General features: G+C 36.6%; 1 protein-coding gene across 2 annotated transcripts in view; it reads right to left on the bottom strand.

The window, feature by feature from the left end:
- FAM185A (family with sequence similarity 185 member A) overlaps positions 1 to 14562 on the bottom strand; it is a 43051-nt gene that overhangs the window by 10932 nt on the left and 17557 nt on the right. For both annotated transcript variants that reach the window (XR_007377949.1, XM_048949813.1), the window contains exons 5-6: positions 9634 to 9675; positions 1655 to 1750 (exon numbers count right to left, since the gene is read on the bottom strand). Coding sequence is in view for 1 of the 2 variants with exons in the window: in XM_048949813.1 (XP_048805770.1) it covers positions 1655 to 1750; positions 9634 to 9675 (138 nt within the window). In the remaining variant the exon portion in view is untranslated. The remainder of the gene's footprint in view (positions 1 to 1654; positions 1751 to 9633; positions 9676 to 14562) is intronic.

The raw sequence follows: 14562 nt of genomic DNA, 5'->3' as shown, positions 1-14562 counted from the left end.
CTAATGCTGGCAAATAAAAAAAGGATCTATATGTAGGAATCCTTTTTCCTCTAAATAAGTGCTTCTGTGCAGCAGATTGAAAGCAAATACTGGGCCCTCAACCTTCCAATGTTCATCATATTTGGAATTACTCAATTACAATGTTTGGAAGCTGCACATTGCACACTAAAATACTAAAACTAGCAATAATCAAAATATGCATTCTACATACATACTTCTTAGTTTCTACCCAGCTCTAACATTCACTTTGGAAAAAAATAAGACACTTTCACACTTTCTTTAATTACATTCAAAAAGCTGAAGCAGATCACAGTTACAAAACTGATGTAATGGTTGCGTAGCCGCGTGAAAGCAACCCAAGCTATGCAGTTTACATTCGCATAAATCCATTGCCTGTCACACTCCTGAAGAAGAAATAACTGCCAAGACTTTAGGCCTAAATTTTGCTGGATACACAAAAGCAATAGGATAAAAGAGGAAAAAGTCTTTTCCTTGGTCCTCCCCTCTGGGAGCAGCTCAGTGACGTGACTCATAAAATCCAACACATGCAACTCGTTTATCACAAATAGGACATTTTCTACTCAGCAGCTGTCAGCAGTTACTCCAAAGTTACATAGTAAATGAAAACAGAACTTTATCAACTTTGCCTTAACTAAACTGTACTGCCAGAAGAGCCATCAGGCAGTGTTTTCAAAATAACATTAACCAGCTTTTGTTAAATACATTCTTCTTTGCTACTAAATCAAAGAGACATGACTTAGTGATTCAAAACGCAACTCAGAAATAATATAAAAATAAATTTACTCAGACCAATGAAGCCAGGCATATAAAGAAGAATGGCATAAATGATTCTAACCCGTTTTTTTCATTATTTCCCTTGTGATTAACTGCTACATGTAATAGGGCATAAGATTATCTCTCAGATAACCAGAGGAAACTACCAAATACCACATTCATTTAAAACACCTCAACTATCTGATATCATGTTAACATAAAGAGTGCTGTAGTTTTGGATTTCTTCACTTGTTTTGCAATGTCAGGGCTAACAAGATATCTTTAGTGCTTAGTTATTCACAACATCATCTCTTCTGAATGGCAAAAATGATAAAATCTAGCAGTGTGCAAAGTTACAGTGAGTAGACAGGAGGGGAAAAAAAGCCAGGAAGAATGGTAGAGGGCATTCTCGCATTTATTGTTCTGTCTTCCTGATTCAATAACAGAACATTTCATCAACAAAAAGCAGGGAAAATAAATGTCAGTGTATGTTGGTCATCAGTGAATATGCATGTAATATATACCAGCAGCATGGATTACACTGTATTCAAGACAAAGATAACCCAAGTCAACTCTGCACAATTCTACTGAATAGATCACCAAGAAAAAGTATTTTAAGAAGTAAAAAAAAAAAAAAAAAAGAAAAAAAAACTGTAATCCATTTTAAAGCATCACTGTACCTTGTTGAGTTTACTGCATTATAAGTATCCATATACATTTTTAACCATGAGGTAAAAAAGAATGCAAATTACCAAAAATCATGTAATAATCATTCTAAATAGACAAAAAAAAAAAAAAAAAAAAAAAAAAAAAACCTAATCTTCTTTATTTTATATCATAAATTGCCATTAAAAAAAAAAACATGCTGCAGTTTTCTAACCTTTCTGGGATTTCAGATCCACTTCTCTTAATTGACTGACATAAACATCTATTGCCCCATGAAGTGTAGAAGCTTTTAGACTTCCATCTGATGAATCTACAAAAGAAAAAAAAAGATGAAAGGATTTGTGTACATTTAGAAAGGTGCTATTGTTCACTTTTAGAAAAAAATTTGCAATAATCTTATTTTTGCCCTTTGAACTAACTTCATAAATTCCTGTATGTTTAATATTCGCTGTTAATTTAATGAATCCTCATAAAAAGACTTGGGTTGGAAGGGTCCTTAATGCCCACACATCCCCACCCCCCTGCTGCAGGCTGGCTGCCCCCCAGCAGCTCAGCTGCCCAGGGCCCCATCCAACCCAGCCCTGAGCGCCTGCAGGGATGGGGCACCCACAGCCCTTGAGTAAAGAATTTCCTCTCAGCATCAAACTGAAATCTTCCCTTTTAGTTTAAAACCATTCCTCTTTATTCTGTTGCTATCTAACCACGTAAAAGACTACTTTGAAGCACTGAATGTCAGACTTCGCTGAGAAAAACAGGCTTCTGATCAAAACTTCTCTTTCCAAACCAGAATTATAAGCATGTCCACCTCCTAATACAAGGATAAGTTCATATTTGTATGGACTATCTGAACTATTTTAGTTGTCCACTAAAAACTGCACTAAAAACCACTCTGGGCAGGGCAGCTTTACCCACAGAAATACCATAAGCCAAGGACCAGCAGTTGTGCATTGCAATGTGGTGACAGAAGAATTTCTGAAGTAACTGCTGCAATTTAACACGCATAAGAAAACAACATTCATTCTTTGCCCTGGAATAAATAGGCACACACTTTCTTCTATAGCTCACTAGCTGCCACTTATGAAAGCAGAACTTTCTGAAAAGCCCTATTCTCAAACAGAAAACATTTATTAAAGCCTACTTCTCAGGTATACAAACAATGCGCAATCTATTCCAATTCGATTTACACACAGTTTTCCACAATATTACAGAGTTCACTTTTGAGCTACCAAACAGACCTACTGCTGATAAAAATTGCATAAGAATTACAAAGAAACTCTGGAGAAGTGTGAAGAAAAATCTCATAATTTAAGTGAGCAAATTAGGAAGACTGCTGTAAGTGAAAATATTAACCAAAAATATCTTGAAACACAGAATAAGAATATTTTCCTTAGTTTCCACTAAGTAAATAACAGAACAAGAAGCACAGTCATGTTTTCAGAGGTAGCTAAAACAACAAAATCAAACCTGACTGAAATTTGTCATTTCAAAAGTGAAAATATTCATTGGGGAATAAACTCAATTAATCACAACAAGGATGTCCACCATTAATGCCTCAATCTCACATCTGGAGCAGATGTGGAAGATCAGTGTATTACAAGAAAACATGGAAACGGATTATTATCCCTCAGCTAGAAGTGAGTTCTTTGGAGGGAAAAGCAACACAAAAGTGGGCAATCCTGATTTAGACAGCCGAGAAACTGACACCATCTTTGGCCAACAAGAAACCTGTAACAGCTGGAACTGGCTGTGAATGTTTTTCCCATGCAGTGGATTGTATGTAAAAGGAATACTGTTCCAGCTCTGAAAGAACAAATAAACTCTTTGTTACCCGAAATTAATTAAGTGGATAAGAGATTTTGCTTGGGTAGGTCACAATTAAGCATTTTCTTGGTAACTTTTTTAAAGTTTGTAATATTTAAGTTTGAAAATGACAGTTGCAGTGAAACAGTTAATGCTTACATGAGTCAAACTTCTAATAAAAAAAACTGGTACCAGCAGATAGACATCTTCCCATAAAAACTATTTTATTTTTTGCAATCAAATGTAGTAACAGCCTATCACTGAATATCCATGAGTACAAGGGTGAATAGCAATAGGACAAGGAAGAATGGTTTTAAAATAAGATGGGAGATGTAGGTTAGATAGTAGGAGGAGGTTTTTCACGCAGAGGATGGTGATGCGCTGGAACAGGTTGCCCAAGGAGGTTGTGGATGCCTTATCCATAGAGGCATTCAAAGCCAGGCTGGATGTGGCTCTGGGCAGCCTGGTCTGGTGGTTGGTGACCCTGCACATAGCAGGGGGGTTGAAATTGGATGATCGTGGTGGTCCTTTTCAACCCAGGCCATCCTATGATTCTATGATCCATATATCCCTGACAGAGTTTGTTGTCAACAGATACAGGAAATATCCAGTCTCTAATTCTTCTTTTTTAAACAAAGCATATTATTAGTTCTTCTCTCTTCTCTGTGAGGAAGCACTATCCTGTTGTGATGGGAAACTGCTACTACAGGGGGAGCTGCTCGCAGTCTGGGCAGCACAGCTAGCTGATGGAACTTTAAAGAGATCAACAGAAACAATAGGAAACATGTTTTAGGTGAACAACCAAGTGTGATTGATAGAAAAAGTTTTATGGACATCAAATCAGACACTGAAAGACGTAAAGTTGCCCATGACTTCTACAAAGCCCATCTTTTTTAATACTGCTTAAGGTTTGCATCTCTATATGTAAATAAGTGGGAAGCAGGAAGATGGCAGAACAGGAAAAGGGGTTAAAAACAGAGATGACAAAGTTCTACAACTCAAATAGGTGAATTCAAATAAATCAAGATTTTAACAAGAAAAATTACCTTACATTAAATAAGAGAATCCAGAAGGACAGAACAGTTAATAGAAACAATATACAACTCACAAATCAGAAACAACAGAAGTGAGACAATTAGTTTTTATGTGTAAGTATATATCCATCATTAACTGGGTTTTAATGCAAATAACAGGAGTAAAAACAAGAAAAGGAGCATACTTTAAAATTCAGTTTCCTAGGGACTGACAGTTCAAGAGGAAATACAAGGATGAATTGTTCTGCAAAAAGAACAGATGATTACTCTTGAGCAACCTCAACTATCTAAGAATTTACTACTACTACTACAAAAAGTTAGTTGTTAAGCTTTAAGAAAAATAACTCTGTTGTAGTAAACATCAGCTATGCTACATTTATAACAACAACAAATGGAGACAAATCTGTTGCTAACAAAGCTGTCCAGAACATTTTTCAACCCCTAATTTCCACACAGATTTTATAACTGTAACCATTGCTTTAAAGGCCATAGTCTGTTGTGAATAACCTGTTCTGCTGGCAAAAAAAGGAAATAACTGCACTCTTCAATCCTGCACCACAATGCAATGCGCCAAGTATGACTTCATCTTGATAAGCCTCTGATCTACTGTAGGTCAAGTAGGATCTTTCAGAATATCCAAACTCATGAGGGAAGAAAGCAATTTAAAAATATATATCAATTGTTTTTCCATTTGTGGCAATTATGAAAAGCTTTCAGACATTGTATCTGTATGAGGGAAAATATTGCACGCTATAGGTTACCAGAACTGGATCATACTTGGATGCCTAGTTTTATTTTTCCTGCCTGCAATTCAGACTAGTTAGCTCTGCATTGGAACAAAAGCATCCCTTTGTGGGTGAAGCAATAGGACAAGGGGGAATGGATTTAAAGTGAAAGAGGAGAGGTTTAGTTTGGATGTTAGGAAGGAATTCTTCACTCAGAGGGCAGTGAAGCACTGGCACAGCTGCCCACAGGAGTGGGTGCCCCATCCCTGGAGGTGCCCAAGGCCAGGTTTGATGGGTTCCTGAGGAGCCTGATCTGGTGGACGTTAACCCTGCCCATGGTAGGGAGGTTGGAACTAAGTGATCTTTGACTTTGTCCCTTCCAACCCAAGCCACTCTATGATTCCATGAAGTGTGTATACTTCATTTTTCACCTATAAAGGTATGGGTATTGACAACTGTTGCAAGATATACATTCTGCAAATACATAATCTCTTATTAAAAGTTCTAAAATATATATTGCTTCAAATACACTAGGTCTCTAAAAGTTAATACTGTAACAATATTGGGAATTTTCATTGCCGTTACATAAGAAGCAATGAATCATCACAGCATCACTTAGTGTTTGAACACATCCAAAAGAAAAAAAATTGTGGTTTTCTAAGCTGCAAGGAAAATGACACTACACCCAGACAACACCTACTTTTACTGTATACTCAAAACCATTAACTGTTTTCTCCAGTACATAAGCTCTGTCCAAAACACACTCTACATTCAACAGAACATAAAGAAAGGGAAGAGGAAAGAGAAAACAGAGGTACAGAGGTAATAACTCAATAAGTATTAACACACAGCAGACTAAGTTTTTTGTTTTATTATTAATTTCCTTTTTAATAACCTGGCACCTGAGGGATAAGAAAATGCAGCTGACTCCAGTCTCTCTCTCTCTGGAGAGCAGGATCCTTTGTAAAAGATGGTGTAGGGGAAAGCATGGGCACAAAGGAAAAAGAATTTGCCATCAGCAGAGCCAAGGCCAAGTTCTGAGACCAAGATCTGAGATAGGAGAGAGACTGGAAGACAAAGGCTGCTTAAAATGAGGACAAATACATTAACACATTTCATGTAGATGGCAAAGACTAGATCAACTGAAGCACTGAGACACAAGGGTGCGCATGGTTAACACATACGTATTTTAAAGTATACATGAACACTACTGTAGGATGGTACAAAAAAAAAAAAAAAAAATGGCCTCAATGGAATTCTGAAATCAGATTTTTGATTTAAAAATTCCCATAGAGTACATTTTAAAAATCAAATGCTCAAGGAGAGGGGAAAAAAGAAATAATCAGATGCAACCTTGCTAAATAAGTTATTGTTTAATTTTTCAGTTGTCCAAAACAAACAAACAAACATTGTTTTTCCACATTCAAAGACCTCTCAAAATAACATTCTGGTATTCTGCCTCAATGTTAGAGAAGAGAACTACCTTATGAGAACATTCTTAAATCAGAAGTCTTAGATACTTCAGCTCACTTTCATGTGAGGATCATTCAGAAATAGTAAGGAGACACTCTGCATATTTTCAAGAAAATTGAAACTGCTGTAATTGCTAGGTTTCAGGTCATTTAAGACAGTGAGTCTACCATAGGAAGTCACTGAAGCCTTTTGGTCTTCCAGTATTGGTTGCTGAAGAAAGAAGCAGGCAGAATAATGCCAACGGACACTGACATCCATAAAGGGGAAAAAACAAAAAGATAAGGGATTTCTTGGATGTTTATGTACATTCCTGCTTTCCAGAGTAAGCTCCTGGTGTTTATAAACCAGTGTCAATTTGCCATCAAACCTGTAAGCCATTTCCCCTGAGTTAAAGTAATACCATAAGAATTTTCTCTTTTTTTTTTTTTTGAGCTGGTAGAGGAAAATTTGGTCTGGCAGCAGAGTAGAGAATACATAGTCAGACAAAAACAATAACATTGAGGAATAAACAAGTTTTAGCTGGAGTGAACACAAGTCAGCCTTGCACCCTGGCAGAAAAGAAGGCCAACGGTAACCCTGACAGTATCAGCTGCAGCATAGCCAGTATACCAAGGGAAGGAACTCACTCAGTACTTGCTAGCCACGTCTAGAATACAGCATCTAGTGTTAGGGCTCCTGATAAAGGAGAGACATCAATCAACTAGAGTGAACTCAGCGGAGGAACACCGGATAGTTGGGTCTAACATATTTCCCAGTCAGGAGAGGCTGAGGGCTTATGCAGCCCACAGAACAGGCAGCTTCAGAACCTGACAGTTAGCTCCCTACTATCCACGAAGAAGCAATGAAGATGTCAAAGACAGTCCTTAGAATGGAAAATGACGAGAATACAAGGGACAAAAGGCTTAAGCTGAAACGTGAACGATTTCATCTGGATGTACGGAAAAATCTTTTTCATCCTGAAGGCAATTACATACTGGAAGAGTTTGCCCAGAGAAGCTGTATAGTCTGCATCCTCGGAGATCTTTGAAACTACAAGATAAAGCCCTGAGCAACCTCACAGCCAGCACTGCTTGAAGCACTTGGGTTGGACAAGACAACCTCCAGAGCACCCTTCTAACACTCGCCATTCTGTGACTGACTTCCTGAAGACTCTTCCAACCTCAGTTTTTCTATGAACTTAGCAAATAAGAGTTTTAAAAGATCAAACAAATTCTTAAAAAAAAAAAAAAAAAAAAAAAAAAAAAAAAAAAAAAAAAGCTGTCCACTGTTTTTTGTCATTTAAATTTCTAATAGTTATTTTAAGTAGTAACATGCAGTAGACTTTAAAACAGTTGCTTCAAATTAAGTCATCCAAAATCCACAGAACATGCTAGAAGTAAAATGCTTCTAGTGAAGGGTTGGCAAACAACTTAGTGACTAACAAAGCTCATGGTATGGGAAAAGGCATTGTCGCTACTTTCATATTTTAACAGTAACAGTGTAGAACACTAACACATGCTAGATACTTAAAATTACACTGAAGTTTGGAGAGAATCTTTAAACACGTATTTACACAAACATCCCAAAATAAAAAAAATACATGAGCTGGATAAAACTAGTCTAAAAACAACAATAAAAATTAGAGTGAAAGACAACATTGGTTTGCTGTTTCAATATAGGAGCATACAAGAGATTCCTCAAAATTGTGTTGTTTTTTTCCTTGGATAGTTTGAAAATAAACACAGCATTCTCAACTGTGCTTTGCCTATTAAATAAACCTTCCAGAAGGGTACATCCTCAAGATCTATAACGGGTTGTATTTTTCAGTTATCTGATAGAATTATTACTGCAGAGAATTAAATAATTATATACATATGAAAACCCAACTGAGGATGTCAGAAGATGCAAGTTTCTCTTCCTATTTCTATCAGCAAATGTCAGTTTCTTGGACAGTCAGAGAGTTATCTTGTGGCATTAATTCCTCATGTACAAAAATCTAGCAAATAAATTTTACATTTTCAAGTTTTCAGAGTTGAAACACTGAATCGTAAAAGCCATTTGCCTTTAGAAAAGTTCATACAAAATTAAGGGGCATAATCCTCTTCAGGAAAAGATTAACTGTAACCAGCCAGAAATAAAATCTGAGAAATAAAATTAGTTCAACAACCACAAAGCTTCTAAATGTTTAAGCTGAACCAGGTTAATTAAGGGAAAATAATCATCTGTTGGTGGAAAAAATTAGCTCCTGTGTTAAGAAGCCTTTAAGCAGTCTTCATATTCTATGAGTTTATTTAACAGAAGGAAAAACAGACTAGCAAGCTTGATTTAATTCTGTGGTTTAATGACTAACTCATGAGAATGTGCATTGCATTCATTTTCCAGGAATATTAATATAGATTGTTCAGAAACATAAGAGGACTTATAACAGGACAGCATGTCCTGCAAGATGCTTAGTAAATGACTGTAATAACCATCACTAGTCTTATTTATACCTTCTGTTATTTCAGTTTAATACCAGAGAAATAACAAGAAAGTGGTCAAGAAAGTGAGAAACTCAACATATAGAACATCAGGTTATATATATATCTATATAAGGTTCTATATACATATACACACACACACACACGGTTTCTTAACATAATGCAACTGATAAGGTGTAACAGTTATTAACTGAGAAGAAATTTAAGACCAGCTTTCTACTTCTTGAGGGGAGAGAGTCATCAATGTAATGGTTTGGAATCACTAGGCTCTCACAAGCTTTTTTCCTACCTCACAATACATCAATGATTAATGTTACATGATATGAAAATCACACATAGCTAATCACTGATAACAAACATAAGACAGAACAAGATTAAAGGCAAAATGATTACTCTTGACGCACACTTACTATTTTCTCATGCCCTTTTGTCCAGTCTTAATCTACAGATACTTAGATTCAGTCTAATGCCTAAAGCACAGGGAGTATGGTGGCTTGCCTGCAAAAGGCTGTTAGAGCCAAGTTTGGAAAATATCTTTCGAATACACACTAGTAAATGCTGCTCTTGAAATTAAAAGGAATGAGGGCAGAAACATTTGAAGATAAGAAGACTATCTACTTTCTTTTTGTGTGAATAATCATATTTAAAAAGGAAAAGGGAAGAGTGAGAGAAAAATTATCTTAGAGAGAAGACATAACGTACCTACTGTGACACTCCCTGTTTTTGTCTCAAGTTTGGTGTTACCTATTAAAGAAAGAAAAAATAAGATTTTAATATTAAAAGCGGATTATTTGACTGGTTTCTCAAATCTTAATAGAGATTAAATAATGTGATCTCATAGTGAGATATATGCTTTGCATATAAAAGCAAGAGTATAAGCCAGTTATATTGCTTCAATATTATTGTTTTACAAACAAAAAATCTTAACATGGGAAAAAAAAGAACTGATCCTGGATGAAAAAAAACTGGTCTGAGTAAAGCAAAAAAGGAAGAGAGGCACAGTATTTTTCTGCATTTTTTTTTTTTTTTTTTTTTAAGTTGGTCAGACGCCCACATCAACAATATAGATTATTTTAGTAGTTTAATAGGATGAATAACAAAATAGTTTCTATTCTCCTTCTTTTCCTGTGTGTCAATATATGTCCCTCATCCTCCAACACATGAATTTTTGCTTTATATTCAAAGGTTGTTTTCTAGACAATTGCCTAAAGAATCACTGAACTGTACCTACTCCCTCCAAACTTTCTCTTATTACATATATAACAACTCACTGACAATGCTCTTCATTGAATTCAGTGAGATCTGAGTGTACTGTGCAGACTGGAAAATCAAACAAGAGTGTAGAATGCCTACGACACAGAATGGTCTCTTACTGACCCTGCATTATAGAATCATAGATTTGCTCAGGTTGAAAAAGACCTTAAAGATCATCGAGTCCAACCACAACCTAACCATACTACCCTAAGAAACAACCCTCCACTAAATCATGCCCCTGAGCACCACATCCAAACAGTTTTTAAACACATGCAGGGATGGTGATTCAACCACCTCCCTGGGGAGCCTATTCCCAGTGCTTACTTTCAACTGGCCCTGGTTTGTTATCAGTAAATCTCAAAATAAACATTCCTTCCACATCACATTAAGCACCAAGATATGTGGAAGGATGAGGGATGTACCTCATAACAGCATGGGTGGCTGTTCTGTTAACAGTCTAAAAGTTGGTAGAAGCTCTCACATTTCCATTTATGCCATGCGTACTGCATCAGAAGAAAAGCTTTAAGTGAAAAAACTGAACTGTGACAGCTCACTCTTGCTACTCCCTCATTGTCTCAGAAGGATAACAAACCAAAATAAAAAGAAAAGCTGATCACAGTAATTTAGTCTAATTTAACAAGGCATAGTATTCACAGAAGTTTCCAGATCCTGATCAAGTTCTGCTCCTGTCTTCTGTAATCACACAGTAATTATATAGTCATTAGGGTAAAATGCATTCCACTGTATGATCTGTAATGTTTTCTTTAGCAGCCCACGAACTGAAAGCAAGAAAAGAATCCTATCATCAATAGTCTTGAATTCATTGTTTCAAGCACATACTGCACAAAATACTGAGCTGTTCTGCAAATTACATTTGAAACATAATTTTTCAGTGGATTTGAAAGAGGCTTGGCTTCATTGTTGGATTTTTACTTTGCTTTTTTTTTTTTTTTTAGAGCACACAATAATTACCTCATCCTTCTCCCCATCTTATCATTACTAGTATTTACTTTTATACAATCTACAAAACAACCCTAGCATTTCATCAGCCAGCAACTCCCAGAGATTACACACAATCTGAATATAGCACTCATATAGGACTTGTGGATTTGCCGCTCTGTTTGTTTTTGTGGTTTTCTTTCTCCCTTCTGTTTTGTTAAACAGTTCCTTGAAGAACATTAAATGTTTAGAAATCAAAATCATATCAATCACAAACACATTGTCACATTGCATATGACTAAAATTGCATAATGTACACATATTAGAGTGATAGGCTGATTTCAAACACCTAGCTAGAACAGAAGTTACTTTTAAAGGAGATGGGAGTTTCCTGCTGTGTCCACAAATAGTGCAGAGAAGTGTATTTTTAGTCAAACACTGAAAAGTCTAAGACCTAATAGTTTCAATAGAAAATTTATTACAGTGGCTTAGTAGTTTTTGATTTGTTTTTCTTCTTCTGAAGAGCTATCTTTTCCACCACATATGAAAAGCTTAAGACTATATAGTTTTGCAAGACAGGGTCAGTGCAAGTCCAAGGAGAAAAGAATATATATATAGTCTTTATATATAATATTCCAGCTTTGGGAATATAAATAAGGGCATCACTTTAAATGATGTTATTTCTGTTTCTTCTGTTTGTTTCAGTGACTCTCAAGGAAGCTGGGTTATGCTGATGAAGCATGCAGAAGAGGAATTAAGAATGCCTACATGCATATCATCCTACCTCTACTGTTACGTTTCCTTGCAAGACTGATTAGATTCAACTGGGACCATTTAATCCCTTCACTTCAGTTGTGGCTTAGACTACAGAAACAAACATGTATATTCACTGATATTTCCATGCAAACTAAAATCCCCCATTCTAAGGGCATCTTAAATAATACAGTGACATCAGCTCCAAAACATTCTATAAGAGCATATTTCTGGACACTCCATTCTAACTGTCTAACTGAATAAAAGTTAGTTAGCTCTTACGTAAAAAGGTGCAGTGACCTGCAAAATCATAGAATTATAAATTGGTTGGGGCTAGCAGGAACCTCAAAGATTGCTTAGTCCCACCTCCCTTGTCACAGGCAGAGAAACCTTCCAAAAATCAGGCTGCTTGAAGCCCCATCCAACCTGGCCTTGTGCCTGTCCAAGAATGAGACACCCACAGCTTCTCTGGGCAGCCTGTGCCAGTGCCTCACAACCTTCATACTGAAGCATTTCTTCCTTGTATCTAATCCATACCTATGCTTCTTTACTTGAAGGCCATTACTCCTTGTCCTATCACTACAAACCCCATAATACAGCCCCCATCCAGTTTTCCTTTGGGCTCCCTTTAGGCAGTAGAAAGCCAATACAAAACCTTCTTAGAGCCTTATTTTTTTTTTCCAGGCTGAACAACCCCAACTCTCAGCCAGCTTTCATAGGAGAGAGATGCTCCAGCCCTCTGATCATCCTCAAAGCCCTTCTCTGGGCGTGCTTCAACAGGACTACATCCATCTCATGCTGGGAGCCCCAGAGCTGAAGGCAGTAATGCAGGTGGAGGTCTCACAAGAGCAGAGCAGAGAGGAAAAATCACCTCCCTCAACTTGCTGTTCACGCTTCTGATACAGCCCAGGATATGGTTCACTTTTTGGGCTGTAAACACACTGCTGGGTCATGCTGAGTTTCTCATCAACCAACACCACCAAACTTCTCCTCAGGGCTGCTCCCTGCAATACCAGCAGTGACCACTTGTCATTGGTCTTCTCCTGGACATTCAGCCATTGACCACAACTCTGAGGACAACTGTCCAGCCCACTCCTTATCCACCAAATGGTCCATCTGCCTATTCTGTAATTTTGAGACAGTATCACTCACATACCTCCTAGCGAAAGTGAAAATATACACCTCTGCAGACAAGCATTTTTAATTTAACATAAAAGTTATGCTTATGGCATAACTAAGTAAAATTTGAAATTCTGTTTAGATTTTTAATAACTAGAAAAGTACAAACAACAGTCTTGCACTGAGAGAAGGAATAAAATCTCACAGACATTAAGAAATCAAGCTAAAAAATTAGAAGTCAGGGGCTAATACTACTTGTATTCATCCTCCTAACGGTAATACAGGTGCTCTGTAAAAAAGCAGTTTTCATTCTCTAGCAAAACCACCAGGTAATTTCAGCATTGTAAGACTTATGTAGACATAATACACACTCTGTTTAATAAGAAAAGGCCAAGACAGACTTTTGCCTCCTGCTTCTTTGTACTACTCTGGTGGTGTACTTTGTGTGTGTGTGTGTGTGTGTGTGTGTGTGTGTGTGTGTGTGTGTGTTTTTGTGACAGGGAATTATCTTCTGACGATATGCTCATGCCTCCATAATCTGAGGCACTGGAGAGCAAAAGTACTGAAGACAGAATTACCATTATGGGATTACTTGAGGTCTATAATACACGATCACTGTAGTATTTCTTTAGAGTTGTTTCTAGTCTTTCATTTCCTAATTTTAATTCAGTTCAGGCCCTTCCAGAGCCAAGGTTTCCACTCAAGCCACTAGGATTATACAACCCAGGTTTCAACTACAAAACAGGACTCATGCAGGTCCGTGAAATTTGAGTTGTGTGTGTGAAAACCATAAACTTTTTCTTAACCATAAACTATTTCTTTTTAAAAGAAACAGCTAAAATACTGTTAGGTGTTCCAGTCCCATTTAGCAGACTGCTCATGAAAATAACTCTGAAGTAATGTTAGAAATATCTTGTATAATTTTGAAACAGTTGAACTTGTTTTCACACTGTTCCTTAGTGAAATTATAATGAAGCATTACAAAGGGGGTACGTCATTAACAACAGCTGTTATTTCATCTTTGTATCACAATAAAACAAACTTCTGGATGTGCACAGAGGCATGAACACAAACTCATTATTCCACAAAAGCATAACTGACAGAAGTCAGAAGAAAAAGCAAAAACCTCAACAGCTTACTGGCTGGAAGTACCAGTAGCAGAACAGCCCACACGTTATACAAATACAACAAAAAAATCATTATTTCTGCCTATGCATGCTGAAGTAAACTTTACTTCACAGGTTTAGAAAACAATTTTGTCTACTATAAATGGACAATGGAGAATCATTTCTGGAACAAGATAACAGAAAACTGCTAAAAATTGCAGCAAATTGCTTATAAATGTATAGCTAGAAACTTGAACTTGGATGGGCCTCAGTAATTTTCACAGCCTGTAACATCTTCCACTTTGCTTTACTTGTTAAATCATCACAATTGCATTATGGTACAGTCAGGGAACTTCATTAAATTAGAAAAAATAAACATTAGGTTACAATGCTGACTACTGTTTATATCAAAAGACTAATAAATAAATTAATAAATTAAGTTCTAGATAAATGACAGTAA

This window comes from Lagopus muta, chromosome 1, assembly GCF_023343835.1.
Source record: "Lagopus muta isolate bLagMut1 chromosome 1, bLagMut1 primary, whole genome shotgun sequence".
In the NCBI taxonomy this organism is placed as follows: domain Eukaryota; kingdom Metazoa; phylum Chordata; class Aves; order Galliformes; family Phasianidae; genus Lagopus; species Lagopus muta.
Note: the sequence above shows the minus strand (reverse complement) of the source record. Positions and strands in the feature narration are given on the sequence as shown.